Source organism: Gopherus evgoodei, chromosome 2 (genome assembly GCF_007399415.2).
Source record: "Gopherus evgoodei ecotype Sinaloan lineage chromosome 2, rGopEvg1_v1.p, whole genome shotgun sequence".
NCBI lineage: Eukaryota > Metazoa > Chordata > Testudines > Testudinidae > Gopherus > Gopherus evgoodei.
The window spans coordinates 96,848,906-96,873,023 of NC_044323.1; the positions used below are offsets into that span (position 1 = coordinate 96,848,906).

General features: G+C 45.0%; 1 protein-coding gene across 1 annotated transcript in view; it reads right to left on the bottom strand.

Annotated features, from left to right (window-relative positions):
* The window catches only part of LANCL2 (LanC like 2), a 55,443-nt gene extending 37,635 nt beyond the window's left edge, over nt 1-17,808 (bottom strand). The window contains exon 1 of the mRNA XM_030551426.1: nt 16,526-17,808. Within this exon, the coding sequence (XP_030407286.1) occupies nt 16,526-16,744 (219 nt within the window). The 5' untranslated portion in view covers nt 16,745-17,808. The remainder of the gene's footprint in view (nt 1-16,525) is intronic.
* Between the last annotated feature and the right edge of the window lie 6,310 nt (nt 17,809-24,118).

The following is a 24,118-nucleotide window of genomic DNA, read 5'->3' on the forward strand; positions in this document are numbered from 1 at the left end:
CGGCGTGGTTCCAGGAATAGCTTGTCAATTTACTCCCCCTCCCACGTGAAAGAAAAGGGAAAGAAATCATTTCTTGACTTCTTTCAATGTCACCCTATGTCTACTGAATGCTGCTGGTAGACGCAATGCTGCAGCAGTGAAGAGCAGTATCTACTCCTCTCCCCTCCCTGGTGGCAGACAGTGCAGTAGGACTGCTATCCGTCTAAATGTCTATTGGGGATGGTCTAGACAGTATTTGGTCCTGCCATGAGGGCAGGGGACTGGACTCGATGACCTCTCAAGGTCCCTTCCAGTCCTAGAGTCTATGAGTCGTCACCATCAGCCCGTGAGTGCTCGTGGCTGGCCGCAGGTGAGGCTGGCCAGGGGCGCCTGGGTAAAAATAGGAATGATTCCTGGTCATTCCCAGTAGATGGTACAGAACGGCTGGTAACCGTCCTCATCATAGCAACTGGGGGCTGATCTCCATCAGCCCCCTCCCTTTCCTGTGTAAAGAAAAGATTCTGTACTGCTTGGACTGTCATAGCAGCGGAATGCTGGGCTTCTCTCCTCCGCACCGCTTAATGTCCTGCCTGGACTGTCATAGCACCGGGAGGCTGCCTCCCCCTCATTTTATCTCACTAACAAGTCACTGTTTCTTATTCCTGCATTCTTTATAACTTCATGACACAAATGGGGGGACACTGCCACAGTAGCCCAGGAAGGTTGGGGGAGAAGGGACGCAACGGGTGGGGATGTTGCAGGGGCACCCCCCGTGAATGGCATGTAGCTCATCATTTCTGCGGGATCTGACATGGAGCAGCTGTGCTCTGATACACTGGTTCTCTAGTACACTTGCCCCATATTCTAGGCAGGACTGACTCTATGTTTAGATACAACATAAAGAAGGGAATGACCCAGGGAGTCATTCCCATTTTTGTCTTTGCGCCCCTGGCCGACCTCAGCCAGGGGCACTCATGATAGCAGCAGACAGTACAGAATGACAGATAACCGTCATCTTACTACCAATTTACAATGGCAGCAGATGGTACAGAACAACTGATAACCGTCTCTGCTATCATGCAAAAGCAAACGAATGCTGCTGTGTAGTGCTGCAGTAACGCCTCCGTTAGCGTACACATACGGTGACAGTAAAAAAAAAAAAGCTGAACGGGCTCCATGGTTGCCATGCTATGGCGTTTGCCAGGGCAATCCAGGGGAAAAGGGCGCGAAATGATTGTCTGCCATTGTTTTCCTAGAGGAAGGAATGACTGACGACATTTACCCAGAACCACCCGCGACAATGATTTTTGCCCCATCAGGCACTGGGATCTCAACCCAGAATTCCAAGGGGCAGGGGAGACTGCGGGAACTATGGGATAGCTACAGAATAGCTACCCACAGTGCAACGCTCCGGAAATCGACGCTAGCCTTGGACCATGGACACACATCGCCGAATTAATGTGCTTAGTGTGGCCGCGTGCACTCGACTTTATACAATCTGTTTTACAAAACCGGTTTATGTAACATCGGAATAATCCCTTAGTGTAGATGTACCCTAGGACACAGCAGAGCAGTGGTGATGGTGGTGGCATCATTTGTCCCTCATCCAGTGAGTGGAGGTGAAGCCACATGAACGAACCTCTGGACAATCAGGCTTGACTGACCTCAGACAAGAAATTGTGAGTGGAGTGGGTGCGGTGGAGGGAAAGGGGGAGTTAAACGGACCTTGGACTTTCATATTGCAAGCTGGGAAATGCAGCAAAGAAACTGCTCAAGATATTGTGAGGTGTTTTACTTATTGCTTGCATACCTCTGAGTCACTGTTGCGATCTTTTTCCCAAATCAAGCTGAGTTCCCTCTCCCCTTGGAAGTCTTCTTTTGTTATGCACAAACTCAGTGTTTGCGAATGGGGGCATATTGCCATATTGGAGGTGCCCCATGCTGTATTCAATTTTCTGGGTGGGGCTGGAGCCATTCTGTTTTGTGAACCTGGCCTTTGTTGCTGCCATCAGCACCTGGCAGAAGGGTTACACTAGCTAACACATTTGGTAAACACACCTCATTTTTCTCCTCTAGACCGGGCAATATATGCCACATTGTGGCCTTGGAAGGCAGGGAGTTCCTTCTTCTGAGCCCAAGTAGCCTCAGCATCTGCAGAATCCAGCTAGGTGATGCATCTCTAAAGAGTCACAGAGGTACCAGGACTCAGTTTAGCAAAAGACTTTTTTTTTCTGTTTTTTATTAACTTACTATTCATTTTTGCATCTTTGACTACAGCTGCTTTTCTGAAAAAAAGATATTTGGCATTGTCACCATACAGCAAATGAAGTTTAAGAGAGATCTAACAATCGTGCTGCAGCTCACTCCAATCCCTATGGAAACAAATGCCAGTTCTGCAAAAGCAGGTCCTTATTGAACATTCTGAAACACTGACTGCAGAACACTTTATCCTGTTTTCATTGATCTAACATTCATTCTCGTGCAAGCAGCATAGTTAGAACTCATGTAAACATCAATGGCTGTGAGAAAAACTCCACATGCTATTTTTAGAACAAGTTCTTACACTCATAAATCATCTTACCTTTGGGGGCAGGGGAGAAGACTTAAAAATAAAACCAAGGACTCACAAAAGGAGGAGTGGATGCTTGGTAGCAAATTCAGTTTGAAGATAACTTTTCTTCTTTTTTAAAAGTTGTAGTCCAGGATTTTCAGAAGTGTCTAGCTGCTTTGGGTGTCTAACTCAAGATGCCTTAAAAAACCTGATTTTCAGAGAGTGGGCGCTAAGCAATTTCTGTAAATCAGACCTCTAAAGTGCCTCAAGTGGGGGACCAAGAAGCCACTCATTCACTTAAATTCTCAAGATTTTCAGAACTGTATAGAACATCAACAATGTCTAAAGGAAGTGCAAGAGTATGAAGAATAAATCTAAGGTATTTGGGTATCCAAAATGGCCACTTGCCTCATAGTATATTTTGGTTGGCATGTATTATTACAATAAAACCTAGATTATCCAAATACAGTAACTCCTCACTTAATGTCATCCCGGATAATGTTAATTAGGGAACATGCTCGTTTCAAGTTGTGTAATGCTCCCTTCTAAAGTTGTTTGGCAGCTGCCTGCTTTGTCTACTGCTTGCAAGAAGAGCGGCCCCTTGCAGCTAGCTGGTGAGGGCTTGGAACCAGGGTGGACCAGCAGCCCCCTTATCAGCTCCCTGCTCCCTTAAGTTCCCTGTGCTGCAGCTGCCCAGCAGACTATCAATTGCCAGGCAGTTCAGCTGTTCCTCCCCCCACTGCCATGTGCTGCTCCTGCCCTCTGCCTTGGAGCTGCTCGCAGAGATTCCTGCTTGCTGTGCGGGGGGAGGGAAGAGCCACAGGAAGCAAATACATGTTCTGCATTGCTTGACTATATTAAGCAGCACTGGGCTTGAATGTAGTATCACAGAACTGTTTAACCAGGCCAGCCTGGAAATGGCCTTTTGTCCTGATTAAGCAATATTATTACAATCCCATCACACTACTGGACCATCCCACACAGAGTTAGGAAGACGCGCACATGTAGACTAGAGGCCTGAGCCGGCCTCCAGTGAAGTCAGTGGTAAGATTCCGTTTTGCTTCAATGGGAGTAGGATTGAGTCCTAGGAAAAGAAAGAGTCTGCTGCCCTAAAAGAGAGAGCTGTGAGATGCCCAACACGGTAACCCAACAAGTACAGCTGACACTGAAGGAGTAAACAGCCCAGCAATAATGGTGATGCACTTCACAGACTTTTTGCATGTAGGACAGTCCAGGAAGGATTGAAAAATCATTTAAAAGGAACAAATAGAACTAGCATGATACAGAGACACAGCCAAGGAACTAAATGCCCCTAAAAAAAAAATCACATGAAGATGTCCCCATTAAAACTTTGCATTCCCATTAAGCCGCAATCTTTACAGTTAATCATCATTAAAGTCCTACTTAAAAGTCATCCTAATTAAGTACAGTGTCTAGTATATGGGTTGTCAGGACACATGCAACAATTTATTAAGATATTTTTAAATCTAATGACACAGATCAGCTAACCCAACTCTTAGTTATAGCGTGTTTTTTAAAAAAACAGCTACCGCATATGCTCACTAGTCATAACTTTTGTTCAGCACTGTCACAATATTATTTGACACTTCATCATGGAATCATGAGGGGACTGAGCAGGGGCGACTCCAGGCACCAGCACAGCAAGCGCATGCCTCAGGCAGCAAGCTGCAGGGGGCGGCCTGCCAGTTGCCATGAGGGCGGCAGTCAGGCTGCCTTTGGTGGCATGCCTGCGGGAGGTCCACCGGTCCCACAGCTTCGGCGGAAATTCGGTGGTGGATATGCCGAAGGCGCGGGATCGGCGGACCTCCTGCAGGCATGCCGTCGAATCCACGTTACCGGCAGACCTCCCACAGGCATGCCGCTGAAAGCCGCCTGACTGCCGTGCTTCGGGTGGTAAAATACATAGAAGCAGCAAAGAGTCCTGTGGCACCTTATAGACTAACAGACGTACTGGAGCATGAGCTTTCGTGGGTGAATACCCACTTCATCGGATGCATTCACCCACAAAAGCTCATGCTCCAGTATGTTTGTTAGTCTATAAGGTGCCACAGGACTCTTTGCTGCTTTTACAGATCCAGACTGACACGGCTACCCCTCTGATACATAAAATACATAGAACCACCCCTGGGACTGAGTCATGGTGATGACTCAAAGTTAAAAGCAGGGTACTCTTTCTTTATTGCAGGATGAAGCTGAGAACAAGAATGGATACCACTCAGCACTGGAACTCTGTCCTTAGGGTAGATCTACACTTCTGGTGGCATGCAGAGTACAGACAGTGAATGCCCAGCTAGCATGGCTATAAACAGCAGTGCAGAGAGCGAGGCATGTCTTAGACAAGTAGAACAGAGCGCCATACACCTGAATCTCAATGTATGAACCCTACATGGCTCTCTACGCACCCAAGCAGTGCCTTCCCAGTCTACACAGCAATTTTTTGCAGTGTAGTGTCCTACTACCTCCCCAATGCGGCAGCTTTTTCACACTGCAGTGAAAGGCTTTGATAGGGGGAACTGCCAGAGCCTTTCCCTGTCACAAGGAAAGGCTCAGTCAGAAAGGAGGTAGCAGGGAAAAGGTTCCAGACGTGGGGAAAGACTCAGGCAGTGGGGAGCTGCTGGAGCCTTTCCCCGCTGCCTCTCTTTGCCAGAGTCTTTCACTGTGGCATGTAGCTATGTTTACCCTACACACCACTGCAAAGGTAGGCAAGATCTTAATGTGCTTCTTCAGAGACCTTAACACTAACATACAGGAAAAAAAGTCAATAGGTGAATCTAAGAATATATACATTTATAGTTTAAAAAATGTAGAAACTTCAAGTTTAATTTCTAATACTTTTGTTGCTAAAGAAACAGTTAAGTGAAATGAATGAAAAGTAAATGAATGGAATACTGAATGTTGGTCCCAGGCTATTAGACGTTTCCCAGAACTGAAGAAGAGCCTGGTGTAAGCCTGAAGCTTTTCTCTCTCACACCAAAGGAAGTTGGTCCAATAAAACGTATTATCTCACCCACCTTATCTCTGAAATATTACAGGCAGATTATTCCTGGGGGAATTCTGCACATTTTATTTGTCAGACCATCAAAATATAATCATGCTCCTGCTGACAGCCCCTGGCAGCTAGGGCTCCTGCTGACAGTGGGAGCCCCAGCCGCCCAGGGCTGACAGCAGGCAGGAGTGCTGGGGGGAAGTCACAAATTCTGCAGGAAAAAATAAAATTCTGCAGGGAACAGTGATTCTGCGCAAATTCTGCATTGCACAGTAGCACAGAATTCCAGCAGGAGTAGCAGATGCATTTTGCTATGAATTAGAGAAGACTCTTTGTTTGGACTCTATAGCCCTTTGAGTCTCTTCCCCTGTACCCCTCGTAACTTCCAATAGGTTTCCACTTCCAATATTGTTGGATCCTTTGATAGCTGAACTAATATCTGTAAATTCCTTTGAATGTTAAGCCAGTCCTATGCAGGATAGATTCATTTAAGTCAGCAAATATGAAATCTTGATTTAAATAATCAGTTTTAATCTAGTTTTGCATAAGTACCTTTTAGTTAACGAATGATTACCAATAAATTTGAATCAACCTTTCAAGCATGTTGGTTTGCATAAGTACAATAGGCCCTCAGAGTTATATCTCATATTTCTAGTTTCAGATACAAGAGTGGTACATTTATACAAATAAGATGATTATACTCAGTAGAGTATAAGCTTTGTAATCATACCTTACAAGAGACTAGGCTAGTGCTAAATTACTGTGATAGGATACAAATTCCGGTTCAGGTAACATGATCTCATGTCACTGCAAGACTTCATTGCCCATTTGCCAGCACACCCATATACAGAAAGACTTACAGGTAAAACAGAGCCATCTGCAGACAATTGTCCTGGTTAATGGGAGTCATCAAGATTCCAAACCACCAGTTTGCAATCAAATATAGCTATTACACACTAAATTTGGTATTTTTATTTGCTAACCAGGAGGGTATACACTATATCTATCTCTATTTGTTCAAGCAATTACATGGCTTAATCTGCATTCAAATTCTTAGTTTGTACATTTTTATTAGAAAATTTTGAAGTATGTATTTCTTATTTACTAGAAGATTAATTTTATTTTTGTTTGGGCCAGGCTCTGTTTGGATGGAAATTCAAATTAACTTAAATATGCACAAAGCCCAGCATTTAATTTTTTTTAATTAATTAAATAAAAATACTATAAAAATACATGTGCTGGATACACAAGAAAAACAGTTTATCAAAACAAGTTTTGCATTTAAAACTAGCAGATCTGTAATGAATAATAATTATTATTTTGTCTCTAATAATTATATGGCAATGATTTGACAATCTGTTATTTAAAAACTAACTGGTTCACTAAACAAAGGAAGCATGAGGTACTGTTAGGGTATGTCTACACTGCCATGTTACAGCGCAGCAATGCTGTGACGTGGGCAGCGTAGTTGCACTTCATTGCCAGGAGAGAGCTCTCTTGGCAATAAAAATAACCACCCTGAATGAGGAGTGGTAGCTTTATCACCAAAAGCACAGCTCCTGGTGACAAAGCACTGTCTATACCGGCGCTGTTCAGTTGTTTACATTTACAGGAGATACTGCTGAGTGCTTCTTATTTACAATGTGACCTGAATGTGAGAACAGGGTTTCGCATGGCACTTTTGTAGCCTGCATTGCAAGGTATTTACATGCCAGATATGCTAAACATTCATATGCTCCTTCATGCTTTGGCCACCATTCCAGAGAACATGCTTCCATGCTGATGACGCTCGTTAAAAAATGTGTTAATTAAATTTGTGACTGAACTCCTTGGGGGAGAATTGTATGTCTCCTGTTCTGTTTTACGTGCATTCTGCCATATATTTCATGTTAGAGCAGTCTCGGATGATGACCCAACACATGTTCGTTTTAAGAACACTTTCACAGCAGATTTGACAAAATGCAAAGAAGGTACCAATGTGAGATTTTTAAGGATAGGTACAGCACTCGACCCAAGGTTTAAGAATCTGAAGTGCCTTCCAATATCTGAAAGGGATGAGGTGTGGAGCATGCTTTCAGATGTCCTAAAAAAGCAGCACTCCCATGCAGAAAACTATGGAACCCTAACCACCAAAAAAGAAAATCAGCCTTCTGCTGGTGGCATCTGACTCAGATGATGAAAATGAACATGTGGTCGGTCTGCTCTGCTTTGGATCGTTACCGAGCAGAACCCCATATCAGCACGGATGCATGTCCTCTGGAATGGTGGTTGAAGCATGAAGGGGCATATGAATCTTTAGCACATTTGGCACATAAATACACCTTTACCTCGATATAACGGTGTCCTCAGGAGCCAAAAAATCTTACTGCATTATAGGTGAAACCGCGTTATACTGAACTTGCTTTGATCGACCAGAGTGCGCAGCCCTGCCCCCCCAGAGCACTGCTTTACCATGTTATATCCGAATTCATGTTATATCAGTTGGCGTTATATCAGAGTAAAGCTGTATCTTGCAATACTGGCTACAATAGTGCCATGCGAATGCCTGTTCTCACTTTCAGGCAACATTGTAAACAAGACGTGGACAGCATTATCTTCTGCAAATTGTAACCAAACTTGTTTGTCTCAGCGATTGTCTGAAATAGGATTCAGTGGACTTGTAGGTTCTAAAGTTTTAAATTGTTTTATTTTTGAATGCAGTTATTTTTGTACATAATTCTACATTTGTAAGTTCAACTTTCATTATAAAGAAATTGCACTACAGTACTTGTATTAGGTGAATTGAATCAAAAATAACTATAAAGTGAGCACTGTACACTGTGTTATGTTGTAATTGAACTCAATATATTTAAAAATGTAGGAAACATCCAAAAAATTTTTAATAAATGGTATTCTATTAGCTTAACAGTGCAATTATTTTTTTAATTGCTTGACAGCCCTAATAAATATTATACACACACACCCCTTAACTCCCCACCCCCACAATCCATACACATATAGATTAAGTTTATCACTTTTCTAAAACTTTTACATATACAATTTAAATCCAAATCACTTCCAATGTAAAAAGAATACTTCAGCTATGTGAATGACTGACCTATACATCTATAAAAAGGAGTACTTGTGGCATCTTAGAGGCTAACAAATTTATTTGAGCATAAGCTTTCATGGGCAACAGTCCACTTCATCGGATGCCCACGAAAGCTTATGCTCAAATAAATTTGTTAGTCACTAACGTGCCACAAGTACTCCTGTTCTTTTTGCAGACACAGATTAACACAGCTGCTACTCTGAAACCTATAAATTTGACATTTGAAAGGGTTAGCTGTTTAAGTGATTTAAGTTAACCGGATAATTTGAAATAGTTTTGTTTTCACATCGCAAATTCAGAGTTCCAATGTGTATGTAACCCCTAAAGAGATTACCTAGATTCTTGGGGCCGTTTGCTGGCAGCTCAGGGATGAGGCACACTGTCCCTGGTAGAGAGGGAGAGCCAAGGCAAACTCAGAGTCTGCCTGGCAACCAATAAGGAGTGAGATGACCCTCCCAGGGAGTTCAGGAAATTGGAGAAGCCATTTTTGAGTCAATCTGGAGCCAGCCAGGGGAAGGGCAGGACTGGCTGTGTGGGGAGCTAGTAAGTCCCAGGCCTGCATGCAGGGTTTCCCCTGAGAACTGGCCTCAAGGGACCTGAAAGCAAGATCCCTTAGCTGGGCTTTTCCTTCTCCACTGATGTTTCCCAGTTTGTAGAGTTTTGCTGGGAAACTCCTCCCGCCAGGCTGAGTTAGCCCTCCAGGTCCCTAGGGGTAGGGTGACCAGACATCCCGATTTTATCGGGACTGTCCCGATATTTGTTTGTCCCACATCCCGACCAATGTTCGGTCGGAACACTGGACAAACAAGAAATTTTGCCCTCCGCTCCGGCACACAGGAGGAGCCTGGACGGGCTCTCCCTGCCCTCCCCCGCGCGAACTCCACCCCCTTCTTCCCCAGTTGGATCCCTCCCCAAATCTCCCCCTTGGCCCCACCTCTTCTCCAAGCACACAGCATTCTTCCTCCCTTCCAGGTTTGCACACAGGCCATGGCCAAGGCTGGAAGTGCAATGCAGAGGCTGCTCCAGACCTGCAGCGCGGTGGGGCGGGGGCAGCGCAGAGTAGGCAGGGCCCAGGTGGGCGGGGGGTGGAGACACGTGTGGGGCGGACACGCTCCTGCCAGGAGGTGCCGGGCCCAGCTGCCTGGTTCGCCCCCCGCCTGGGTAGGTCCCCGAGCTCCCTGTGGCTGGGGTGGGGCTGCCCTGGGCTGTGGGGGCAAGTGTCCCAGGTGGGGCGGAACGGAACAGCCCCGTTGCAGGGCCAGACTGAGCGACGGAACCCAGGAGCGGCTGAGCTGGGAGCTGCAGGAGGGGCCCGGAGTATGGCTCGGCTGCAGAGCTTGGAGCCCAGGCTGGGCCCGGGAGCGAGGGGATGGGGGAGCTAGGGGTGTGCTGGGGGTCAGAGCTGAGAGTTGGGTGGAGACAGGGCTGTGCCACTGCTGCCTAACGGTGGGGGGGAGCCTCCGGCTTTTTTTTTTTTTTTGGCTCCGCTGCTGGCTTTTTTTTTTTTTTTTTTTGCTCCCTCTCCCCCGGCATGCCATTAATTCATCCCCCTACCTAGGGGATACCAGTCACCACACGGTCAGCTCTGCTCTGCCTGCTAGTTCAGGGCTGCTGCCTGCTGTGCGTGTGTCTGGACTCTGGGCTAGGAGACTACAGTTTGGATTTTAGTAGAGTTGTGTAATCTGCACCTTGAGCCCTGCACCCGTTTGTGGTGAGGGGAAATCCTGGGACCAAAGCAGCCTGATTCCTGCCTGAAGAAGATCCCGGCCAGCAGAGATCAGACCCTCTGCAGTGACCAAGGAGTCCAGAGTCATCTCTGAACCTGAGGATCATTCATGGAGTTTGTGAGTGCACCATCTTTTAGTCAGTCAGCCAGGGAAATTGTTTTGGGGATACCCTACTCTCTGAACTGTGTCCTTAAGCCAGGGAGGAAGGGTTTGGGGATTTTATAACCTGCGGCATATTAAACCTATGGAGGGATTTACCACCTCCTCCCACTTGTGAGTCCTTTGGGCTGTACTGAACCCTGTCAGCCACACTGCCAAACCACCGTGGAGAAGAATTTTGTGGTCACAGGTCATCAGGGGCCTCAACAAAGTATGCACACAACGGGACACTAACCTTACATTTGCTACATCAAGTCATGTGACTAGGGAGGTCACAGGTATTAGCAGCGTGGGCACCAGTGAAGCTAACAATAGTGTTTTACCCTGTTTTGTTATATTTGTCTCCTGTTTAATATAATTATTGTGTTACAATATATTGTATGTGTTTGTGTTATTTCTTGGAAGTCTCTAAGTATCCAGCAAGTAAGTGGGGATTACCCTGTGTAGAATTTTCCTCCACCAGCTGCCCTGGTGACCCTGCCAGGAAGGAGCGAGGAGGATGGCGGCACCACCAAATAATTTCATAGGAAAAAATAAAGAAGATACACCCTGATGAGTGGGTGGCAGGATCCAGAAGAACCCAGACCTGTTCATCAACACCTGTAAGCAGACCAGCATTAAAGAAGGTAACCCAGTGGAGAGGGGGTGCTACACGTAGATTTATAAAACAAAGTTTGTATACAGCAGTTAGCCCTGTCTCACATTTAACATGACCATTTGAAGAGCTGGCCTTTCTCCAAAGTGGATGAGTTTTATGTGGCTAACTTGACAACTTATGAAATCAAATGGATTGCTTGATACTACAGTGACTTCTGTGGCAACTGAAGTACCCCGTATCCCCGTATATTTGCAGCTGTCATTATGCGAGTCACATAGTTCTTACTCACCATTCCACTTGCGTTGTAGCAGATGGGGATCATGCAAAACACTGAGGTTTTCTTCATGTGTTTTGATTTTTACAAACCTTAGACTGTAATCCTGCAAGTCACTCTATATAAACAGACCCTGAACCTGTGTAAAAGTGGGGTTCAAAGTGGGGTCTGTCTATGTTACAGGACAGAAGCCTATATCTACCTCCACTCTCAAAAGTAATGACATGAGGTTCCAGATATAATGCTGAGGCCATATGATATTCTAGGAGGGCCCAATAAAGTCAGAGACAGTTTTAGGATTTGGGGATGGAGGGAGGAAATTACACACACGCCAGCAAAATCTCATGAGGAAAAGTATACTCACACAATCTTATGACAAAACCAATTTACTAGTAAAAAACAGAAACAGTCAGAGTGGGAGGGGGGAAGCAGAGTAACTCCACTGACTTTAAAGCAGCTTAAATCTATTTAATGGGACTATAGAATCTGATTCAGTCTTTTTCCAAAGAAGGAAAATAGATTTTCTACTTTTAATTCTTCAAAAATAGAATACCTGCCTTGTAGAAAATAATAAGGTACACAGGTGACCCAAAATACTTCCAAATAAAGCTGCACAGTTAGCTATCAACTGCCTCACTTATCAACAGTGAATGCCATGTGTGACAGGATGAACATACACAGGCATTGCAATTTAGCATGCTCCATTATAGTGAGACTAGCAAAATGAAACAAATTCCTAGGGCAAATCTAGAGCTAGGAATTCCTGAAGCATGAATCTGCAATGGGAGAATTTCACTGAGTTAAGGATTCATAAAATTCTCAAATGAATCAGAATCTGAAATGTTCTGCGATACAGTTAATATTTTCTTCCCACATGCATTTTATAAATGTAGTTACTTAAAAACAAAACAGAAGCAAAAATCTTCCCTCATCAGATTTTCCAAGTCTTGTTCTCACTTTTGTGATGCTCTCTGAATAAGCAGTTATGAATGCACATTTTCTCTAAAACCTGGACAGAATGTGTAGAATGTAAAGTAGGGTTGGTGTGAAAAGATGGATCTCCTACCCTGCAGATGATCCACTTAGGGAAAACTTTTCAAGTGTTTCTGTGTTAACACAATAAAGATATTTAGATAAACCAATTCCCTTTCCCCTTATTGAATATATTTAGTATGTGGTACTACTTGCAAAATTCATAAAATAAATTAGAATTTATAACCCTGGTTTTATGAAGATTTTTGATCTATACCTGTATTTACAAAAGTCTCTGGGGACATCCAATTTTAATTCTAATATCAATAACATTACATCCCCAAGACACACTTTTCTTTTCTTTTCAAAGAAGAAATTATGCCTTTGAATATACACACACACAAAACCCACTCCCAATAGAGACTCAGAGACAGATCAGAATTTGGCCTTTAAGAATTTGGCCAGTAAAGGCACTGATCCTGCAAATCACTCTGTGCACACAGCCCTACAGTGGTACTCCATTTGGATGCAGGGATATGGGAGCAGTTTGCAGAATCGGGACCTAATTGATTTTGGTGCTAGCGATTAAAAAAAGATGACAGAGTGAAGAATGGAGAGTTCTGTTTATCTACAAATACTGCATGTGCAGCTACAGTGCAAACTTCTTCTCAATAGATCTTCAATGTGTCTTAACCCCCTCTAATCTATGAGCCCATTCTCATTGCTGACAAGATGTCCAACACAGATGCCAATTAGCAGTTAATTGTTTTGGCAGGAGTTGTGATGCCAAAGGTTTCTGTTTTGCTTAAAGAAGGGGAATCCTAGCCACAAGAGCACTACCACTAGCCTATATTTAAAATAAAGCTACATTAAAGTGTCAAGATGATTATTTAATATCACAAATTCAGAATAAGTCACCATGTTATCCTTTATTCACCCAAGCAGGTTTTGCATGGTTCTCAGAATGGCATGCAGTTACTCTTATCCTACATGAGCTGTTACCCATGTTAAAATTCAGTAATTCGCAGTAAGGGCAGAGGCAGAGTCATCCAATGGTATTGAGAAGAAAATACTCAGTGGTTAGAGTGGGAACCTGGGACTCCGAAGCCTGGGACTCCTTCAAAAGCTCAATTCTTTGCCCACTACAGACTTCCTGTGTGATCCTGGACAGTCATTCAGCTTTTCTGTTTCTTCTGTAAAAATGAGAATAGTACTTGCCTATCTCATTGGGATGCTGGAGGAATTTAGACAGACTGTGAGGTGCTCAGATACGAATGTGGTGGTGGCCATACCAGTAACCAGAGAGAGATCTTCTCCTGATTAAATAGTTTGGCAAATGTACATCATTTGATGTAATCACAAGGCAAGAGACTTATAGAATCAATTAAAAAAATTACAAAAAAAATTGTTCTTCATGTGTACATGGAAGTAGCCATAGATTAAAGAGGAAGGAATGGCTCAGCAATATCTAAAGAGTAAGTGTGGACTCCATCAAACACAGAGAAATCCATCTTTTCTAAAAATAGCAGACTGAGGACTTGGCTACACTGTCAATGTGCGGCAAGCCAGGGACACTGCCACAGCACAGTGAAAGTCCCACTGCACCACAGCAATGCTCATAGAGGACACTACTGCACAGCAAGCTAGTAAGCTGTAGAGTCACATCGCGGCTTGCCACATAGTAAGTGACTGTGTAAACAAACCCTGAGAATACTGTGGTGAAAACTGGGCATTTGGAAGGGAAGTGACCCAACAGAGGCTCGCTCTCTCCTCTCCATTCTCTGCATAACTTTATTAATGAAAGTTTGATCATTTCTGAGCTGTAACATATACAGTAAAAGCAGTTTTATCCAGCATGTTAGAGGAATGGAAGGTGCTGGTAAGTGAAAAATGCCGGTTAACCAAAAGGAAGAGACTTTGGGTGCAGGAGGGGTGTGGGGCTTGGGCTCTGGGAGGGAGTTTGGATGTGACAGGGGGCTCAGGGCAGTGGGTTGGGTGCCAGATCTGGGGGGCGCTCACCTGGGCAGCTCCCCACAAGCGGCGACCTGTCCAGCTCACAGGCGGAGGCATGGCAGACAGCTCTGCACACTGCCTCCACCTGCAAGTGCTGCCCCCACAGCTCCCACTGGCTGTGTTTCCCAACCAATGGGAGCTGCAGAGCTAGCACTTGGGGTGGGAGCAGCGCACAGAGCCACCTGCTGCACCTCCACCTAGGAGAAGCTGGGACAGGTTGGTACTTGCGGGGAGCTGCCCAAAATGAGTGCCCTCTGGATCCGGCACCCCACACTCCCTCCTGCGCCCCAACCTGCTACTCTGAGCCCCCTCCTGCACCTTAACTCCCTCCCAGAGCCCACGCTCCACACCCTCTCCTGCACCCCAGCCCCCTAACAGCCCCACACCAACCTGACTATAAACCAGAATTTCAATGAAGATCAGAAATGCTGGTTTATAAAGCTTTCCGGATGGTGAAGTGCTGGATAAAACAGCTTCTACTGTGCATACATTGAGGGCTGCTGCTAAGGCTAGTGTTTCCAGTCTTGCTGTGAGGCCTTGCCTTCACTGCCAATAAAAGCATGTTCCTACCTCAAGTTAAGAGCACACCTTCTTTTCCTTCAGTGAAGACAAGAACCAAGTATTCTTATTTTTGTGGGTTTAAACTAGAATCCAAGGCCTTGTCTGACTAGGGGTGGTATGCAGGGTACGTGAACCTATATGTCAGTGAAAAGCAGGCTGCATCCACACTGCAGTGTGTAGCTACACACGGCAGCGAAAGGCTCTGGCATGGTGGAGGAAATGGGGAAAGGCTCTGGCAGTGCCTTTTCCTGTGGTGGAGAAAAAAAACCGGCAGCTCCCTGTGGCAGGGAAAACATCCAGCACTGGGGGAGGCAGCAGGACACTACACTGTTGAAAACAGCAGTGTAGATGGGGCAGAGGCTGCTTGGCTGTGTAGAGTGCAGTGTAGGATATACCCTAAGGCTCTGATGTACTTTTACTCACCTAAGCAGTGCTTCACTGTATACACTGCTATGTATATCTATGCCAGATGGGGTGCAGTGCAAGTACACTACATGCCACTATAAGCACAGACATAGCCTGAGGGGTCTGTGAGGGTGGGCAAAGCACGTAAAAGCTTTGGTCAGAAACAAACAGGTCATTCATCCAGTTTGAACCTGAAAGTCTTCCTTTTGGATGGTTTGTGCCCTGGCCAGTACTGAAACAAAAGCAAATGTGGTTTTATCCAGCACTGGACCGAGAGAAGGTACCATTTTGAAAAACGCACCTCTCTGCCACCCCCAGTTTGAGCTGCACACAAGGTCACATCAGTGGTGGGGGAGCAGAGGAACATTCTCTTAAAAATGACATCCTGTGTGCAGTGTGATCTTGCATGCACATATGTGCAGTCACACCAGCAGGATGGGCTCACACCATTTCTGAACCTATTGGAATGTCCGGTATTTGGGGGATGTGTGAATGGCCACCCTACTAGGAAATGGGGTGTCTCCGGCTAATGCAGGTAAGGTGGGGGTATAAGGGCCAGGGAGAGGGCCTGTGAGTTTGTAGGATGGCCTGGTGGGGGGGGGCGGGCTCTGAGCACTGCTGTAAAATACAGATCAATAACAATGTGCAGGAAGCAGATGGGTGCAATGTGCTGTGTGGGGGCTGAGAGGAGTTGGTGCCTTGAGAGTGTGGCAGAGCGGGTGGGAGGCATAATGGGGTAGAGTAAGTAAGCACAGGGCTGGAGGAAGGTGGCTGTGGGGAGTGCAGGGTACAGAATGGCGCATGGGTGGCATGCAATGGAGCACCTAGTGCTGTGGGAAGAGGCCCTGGCAAGGCGGATGAGAGCCACGTCTGGTGGGGGTGGCGTGTAGGGGGAAATGTTGGAGCCACCCTAATCTCTGTCAATGACCACCCTGCTGCACCCCGTGTGGCCACGCGCCTTCCCTCCCTCCGGGCGCTGCCCCCAGCCCGGCCACCTGGGGCAACAAGCAGCTCCAGCAGAGCGCCCCGCTCGCCGCCGCGCCGCCCCACCCCCCGGCGGGGAGGAGGGAGGCTGAACGTTCCAGAGCCCTGCGGGGTTCTAGAACGCTGGGGGGCAGCCCGGGGCGTTCTCGAATGCTGGGAGGAGGCGGCCCCCCAGGCCCAGCGCGCGCTCGCTCGCTCGCTCACCTTCCCGTCCGGGCCGAAGGGGCGGGACTCAGTCTCTTCCCCGCCTGGGGAGGGCGCGGGGTCTCGCTGGGTCTCCGCGGCCTCGCTTGGGCTCGAGCAGGCGGCGGCGGAGGCTGCGTGGAGCTGGTAGTCCGGGTAGGGGTTGCTGAACGCCCGCTCCTCCATCTCCGCCTCGCCCCCCAGCTGCAGCTTCAGTCGCTTGGACATGCTCTCTCCCATGGCAGCCTGCCCCCGGCCCGCCCCCTGCTGCACGGCGAGTCGCCAGGGACACGCGCCCGCCCTGAGAGCAGCAACGCGCTGCTTGCTGCAGCCCCAGCACCACGCCAACGGCTGGGGCAAAAGCTGACACTAGCGCCGGGGAAAACGCGCCCTGCCTTGATAACAGTGCGGTGGGGGGCACAGCTGGCAGGTATCAGGGTAGCTGTGTCCCTGCCCCCACTTCTGAGAAGCAGAAAATACCAACTTTAAAAATAAGGAAGCGGGCTGCCGCCTGCCATAGAACGGGGCTGGGAGAAGAGGCGCGCCACGCCCCGCTGAACATTAAGACACGATGGGCAGTTTCCTCCCCTTTTTGCACGAAACAGCACGACGGAGAGGAAGTAAGGGCAGGCACAGTAAAAAAAAACAAAAAAACCGGCCGCCCATCAGTCGTTGCCCGGACAGCTGGGCACCTCTTCCGAGAGAGAGCCACTTTAAATCCACTGAGCCTTGATCGCAGCTCCAAAAAACCCATCGGTGTTCTTCATCTTCTCCCCCTCTGCTCCACCAACCTGTCCGAAAAATAAATCAGGCTGTTGCTGCGAACAACACCCAAGGCTGCAAATCTGAGCTCCTTCCTACTGCCTCTGTTTCTCTGCAGAGGGAGAAATTCCCAAATTATTTCACATAATAGCACAAGGCACCTAAATTACAGCTCCCTTGAGACACTGCAGTTCACATAATAACCAGAACCACCGAGGGGAAAGAAAATCCAAAGTATAGGCAATAAATGATCAATTCCTTCCCCAGTGTCATCCGAACCCTCCAGCTTGCTGCAACCATCAGGCGAGAATGAGAAAAACCCTATAGAACTAATCCCTGACCCCGATAAACATGCACGTAAATGGGAAAGGCTCTACCCTTCCTTTGCTCAATGCACTGATATTCAACTTTCATTCATAGCCCATCCACCAAAATGATGACAGCAGCAGCCTTTCTCCAATCCATAGTCACAAATCCACGCCTATCTAATCAATTTTATAAACATAACAAAGAACTCTTCCTGGGCGGAGGGGGATGAGGAAAAGCAGCCTTTAATCTTCTGCTCCCTCAGTTTGTAATTTCCTCTTTGCAGTTTATTCTTCCTGTGCTGCTGTGAAATTTGTGTCCCCCTTGCCTCCGATGAAGAAGGAATACATTTTGCATGACAAGATCAGGGGGGAGCGCTGCCTGCACACTTAACTATTTCCAACAGTCAATTGAGCTGCCACCTTTCACCAGGCTGTCATACACCCAAACCAAAAAAGAAAAAAGCACCTACAGCATCTACACATATGTGAAACAGTCACACATGTATGAACAGATGGTGGTGCTGGTATTTGTCTAATTCACTGAATGTTTCTTAGTTTAATAGTCTTGGCTGAGCATTTTTGCCTACCCCAATCTCCATTTTTTGTTCCTCTTGGCTCACTGTTTTAGTTTCTCATATATGTTTCTTTTTTATAGACAGGCAGCAGCAGCCCATAACAGGTTTCAGATAATATAGTCTGGTTTCTTTATTTATTATATTCAAACTGTTACAGCTTTGTGTGGAAAAAGAGACTGCCTGCCAAATCCCAGTTGCTTAGTATTGGAAATGGAAAACAGATATCTTGGAGACAGTGTGTCAGCTTAACTGTATAAAATAGTGCAGATCAGCAAGATTCTACTTGTGTGTGAATATATTTATGCACATATACAGATTCTGTAACTTCAACACTTTTAAGTTATGATAGGATTTCCTATTGTGAATAACTGATTGAATTTTGCAAATGAGCAATTAATGGCTTGATCCTGCAAAGTGAAGTGTGCCCTCAAATCCCACTGAAGTGCATGGAAGATTAGTACACTCAGCATTTCTGAAGAGGAGTTCACCACCTCAGAGGTTTAACCGAAAAGCCCTGGTGTACTTAAACATATGACTAAATCAGTACCTATTCAGGCAAGCACTTAAATACATGCTTAAAATTAAGAGGTGTAAATGAATAAACAACAAAAATTAAGAGCGCATCACAAAATGTATTCTATATTTATTTTGACATTGTTGATTTTATAACACTTCATAATATTCAAATCTGAATTATTTATGTTGTGATATTCCCAAGGGATCCCAGTCATGGATCGGGGCCTCATTCTGGTGGGCACTGAACAAATACATTACAGAAAGACAGTCCTTGCCTTGGAGAGCTTACACTCTAAGTAAAGGTACTGTAGAAAATCTTGTAAAAATGTGGATATCTAGATCTCATTACAGCAGTCTCCTATTAAATATTTACTAATAAGTGGGTAAACCACCACTTTTGGTAATAATTATGAAGTATGCAGTTTATCAAGGTTCTAGTCCATGACGCCTATCCTGCATAGACTTACTGCCTTCAATGTGAATATTCAGAGTGCAGAAAATTAAGAATGAATGTAAGTCTATTCTGGCTAGGGGTGCTAGTTTGTATGTATGTGCACACATATGCATGTGTAATACCAATAGACGCTGTTCACCTGCGTACAGGACTGAACCTAGGACCTCTGAAGCTTACTGTGTGAGCCTCTACTGCATAAGCTAAAAAGGTAGCTGACTCTTAAGTAAGCATAGGTGCTGCAACTAGGGGATATGCCGCACCCCCTGGCTTGAAGTGGTTTCCACCATATACAGGTTCTCAGTACCCCCACTATACAAATTATTCCAGCATCCCTGTAATTTAAGGCTGTAGCAGATTCACCAATCTCTAGCTAAGCTAGGTGCCCCTAGGGGGGAACAGAGCACCACACCAAGCAGGCATAGATTACACATGCACATACCTATGTATAAATAGGTATGTTTGTGCACACAGCCATTATCTTGTGGTATAATATAGATTTTAGAAAACATTTTTCCCTTTATTTTTTAAGAGTGGAATTTATGACAAAGTGGAATTAAACCTATCGTGTGTGTCATAAAAAAATAACATTTGTTACCACATACAATCTCTGGAAAAGAAATAGCCATCAAAATCTGTAAGTTATACAATTGAATATGCTTATCTATGTTCAAAGAACAAAATCTGGACCAAAGAACTAGTCTTGTTTACAGAAAGGCCTGTTTTTTCATTTATGTCGCGTTATATAACAAAGGTCTGAACTATTTCAAATCTTATCATAATAGCTTGAGTAGGTTAAAACATCTTTGCACATGCACAGTGCCCTTGGAAATTTATTCAATACCTGCTAGTGTGGAAACCCATTTTTTAAAATCTGAATTTTCTTTTAATACAAAAAGTGATTTTTCTCACGCACCTTCTCTTGCCGTCGCTGTTGTATCTGTGCATTCTGGGACTTCTGAAGCACTTTTCCCATAATCCTCACTGCTCTTGTTGGAAATAGTGTTGGGGGTACTGCTTAAATCTGAGGCAGTACATTTGTACAGCTTCCATGCTTGCAACTTCCTGTCCACACTGGGGAGAAATCATTCTACAGTGCACCAGATCAGCCTCAGCTGAGCTAAAGACTTATTTTCTGCTATCAGCTGATACATCCAATGTTTGTAAAACACTTGGGACAACTGTTGGCAAGGTATTATAGACTAAAAATGTTGCAAGCAGAAGGTTTTCTTTGCATTCCAGTGGTTTCTTGCAGCATTTTTCATGTCATGTTGACAGGGTCTGTGAGGAAATAGCAACTCTCTCCTTCCTCCGTTCTTTTGTACCCAGACAGCTGGATATACTTTGGAGGTTTTTTAAAACATTCTTCAGCTGACAATTTTTCTTTTTACACTAATAGGAAAATAGACACAAACATACCTGAATATTCTCCCTTTGATGCCAGTGCACACAATTTCTGGATGTTATGGATAAAGGGGGAGGGACAATATGGATCCCATTTTTTTCCTCATTGGACAGGGGAAGGGAGTTGTTCCCAAAACATGCATCTGAAGAAGTGGGTATTCACCCACGAAAGCTCATGCTCCAAAACGTCTGTTAGTCTATAAGGTGCCACAGGATTCTTTGCTGCGTTCCCAAAACAAGCACCTAACTTAGATCACAGTCCTGGGCTTTCCATGCGTCTTGTCTCTTCTGTGTCTGTCTTTTAGATTGTAAGCTCTTCAGGGCAGGGATGTCTTTATATTTTATATAATGTAGAACAAATAATAAATAGTGATAATGGGTCATTTCATGTCATTTAAAAAAAACAGAATTCCCCACTGTATTTTGCTTAGAAATTAGTTACATAACATAACTCAATAAAGAGTTCATCTTAAAAAAAGAAAAATTGATGGGATGATATGGGCTAATCATCTTCTGATCATTTTTGCCAAATGATTAATACGTAAAGTCTTCACACATCCTTCCTCTAGCCTTGCACCTACTACTTTTGTTTTTGTCTTCCTTGCTGCATTGCCTGATCTAGCTTTTTAGGGAAAGTGCCATGTCCTTTCAAAATGTATAATAAAGTGTCTTGTTTGTTTTGGATAATGTATAAATAATAAATAATAAATTAATAAATCCGTAATGACATTACAGTTTCCCATATATTTTGCTTGTTGATCCCATCATGTTTAACATATGATCATAACTGACAGGGATGGAAAGAGCCTTTTGCATCATACAGTTCACCCCACGGGCTAGTACACAATTGTGCTCAGTGTTAAACCCACGAGTGTTTCATCATATTGAAATCTGATGTGGTTTTTGTAATCAGTATGAACAATCATCAAGAGCCTCCCAAAGCACTGGCAGCAATGTTTCTGTTTTAATTATTCCTTCACTAGTAGTTTTCATTCTTGCTGCTCCATATTTTCTCCAGGTCTTTGTGTAACATCATCTGACATATACAAGCAACAGACCTCTCTATGTTTTCTTCAGCAGGGACAGGATGATAGGGCATCAGCATCTGAAGTAAATTGCTTTGCAAATTCTGGGAAACTAAAGATGAGATTAATGTCTGCTCCTGCATAACTCTAAATATAGCTTTGTTGAGCTTCATTTGACAGCAGTTGGCAGTGGTCAGGGGGGTGGGGGTGGGGAGTTAGACCCCATCAAACTCCCTTCCCCTCAGTTTCAGAGTCACTGGCTCTAATTATGTTGACCCCTCCCCCCGACTTGTGAAGAGAAGTCTGTATTTTTATGACCTTTACCAGCTCAATGCAGTACTTCAAAGCAACATGGTTGCAGGAACAAATACCACTGCATGATTCAGGGATTATTCCTTCATGGATTGTATTCACTGAAGGACATGTGATTCATCAGTAGCTGGAATGCATGGGCGGCGGGTATAATAAACCTCCCCTAACCCAGGCCCTGGCCCCATCCTCTCCCCCAAGCTAGCAAGAGCTCAGCTCCAACTGGAGGCCAGCAGGCAGCTGAGGCCAGCAGGTGACCTGGCATTGGGGGCGGCCGGTGGTCCAGGGCTGTTCAGCTGGGGGTCCTCTGGCCGCAAGCAGGAGGGGCTCTAGGGACTCCGGCGGATGGGAGGGAGAGGGTGGAGAGGAGTGAGTGGGAGACGAGGCAGGGAGGGACACTACTCATCTGGCACTATTCCTAGCTAGAATACCTATCCAATATTTCTCAACCTCATTGACTCTCCACCTGTACTGATACTTTAATTCATGTGAAAACATCTCTCTTTTCCCTTGTCTGAACTTCTACCTCTGATATAATCTAATATTTGAAAGAAATTTAGGGATACAGTTTATCTGAAAGGCATCATACCAAAATACGGCCTGAAGACAATGGGACTACTCATGGTAGTAAGCATCTGTGCTCTGTAGTAAGTATTTGAAGAATCAGGTCCTACATTTTCATTATATTGTACTTACAGACTTTGGACCAAATCCAGCCCTTTGTAAGTGGACTCAGCTTCAGTTGGTGTTGAATCCACTTATGCAAGAGTGAATCTGGTTCATATAATATACCATGTTGCATTTTCATAAACAGCACACTTCTTTGGCTGCTATGAGTAATTAGTTTCTATTATTGTTTGATCTCGCTACTTGAGAGCTTGTATGTCTCACTGTATCGCTTGTAAATCACTGTGATATTCAGTCACTGTATAGCTGCTTTTAATAACAATTCCATTTAACATGCTGTTGCTTGGGAACCTAGAATTCTTTTTTCCATATCTTTGAACTTCTAAGAGAGAGCAGTGTCATCAAATGCTGGCACTGTATTGCTTTGTTTTGATGAGTGTACACTAATATGAAACGATCAGACTGAGCAGCAGTTGAACTTCTGTCTATTTTTAAAGAATAAATGTTTGCCATAGTCACCCATTTCATCTCCTTGTCATCTTACCCTTAATGTTTCTTGATTTCACATCCAGAGGATTACAATTAATAATGCAGTCATCTGAAGATACCCTTAAATATTCTCCTGGTGTCTTGTTAATTGTAGCTATGTTGAAAATGAAACAATTACTCAATGTTATTAAACATGACCACTTGACAATCATTAGTTTAGCAATATATTTTTCAGGAGGGTTATTTCCAGCCACATCAAGTTTTGTAAGGAAGTTGAAAGTACAAATCAACTATTAGAAGATAAATATCACACTCAATGCCATATAGCTGGTGGAAAAGGCAGTCTTCTATATATTTATGCACATCTATTTACTGCACAATATTTAAAATAGGGGTTTTCAAACTTCATTGCCCTGCGATCTCCTTCTGACAACAAAAATTACTACATGACCCCAGGAGCGGGGACTGAAACCTGAGCCTGCCTGAGCCCCATCGCCTCGGGTGAGGGGGCCAAAGCCAAAACCCAAGGGCTTCAGCCCCAGGCAGGGGGCCTGTAATCTGAGCCCTGTGGCCCAGGGCTGAAGCCCGGCCAGTGAGGCTCAGGCTTCAGCCCCAGACTTCAATAAGTCTAAGCCAGCCCTGACGACTCCATTAAAATGGCCCACTTTGAGGTCCCGACCCACAGTTTGAGAACCACTGATCTAAAACAAGCTCAGGATTACAGCGGTGTTTTCTGTGTGTCAAGAATCTACCCGTGAGTAGGGCTTTCAAACTTCTGCTGTTACCTCATGGGTTTCATTTTTGTGTTTTCTCTTCCACCTCTTGAATCTTCTTGCATATGCTCAACTTTCCTCAGGTGCCATGTGACCAGGATTCACCATCAAATTTGGTCTGCTGGTTAGATCATCAGCTTCCCCGGGCTGGGTACTGACGGGGAGTGCGGCATGAGTGCTGACCCATGCCCCCTGTCCCTTGAATGAAATACTATTAATGTGGCTTAAGAACCAACCTCAACCACTGCCTTGAGTTAGGGATAGCAATAAGACCTGGGCCCAACAGTCATCAGAAATAATAGGCTTGATCCTGGGAGGCACAGAACATTCTTAACTCCCATATACTTTGATGGGAGTTGAGTGTCCTCTGCGTTT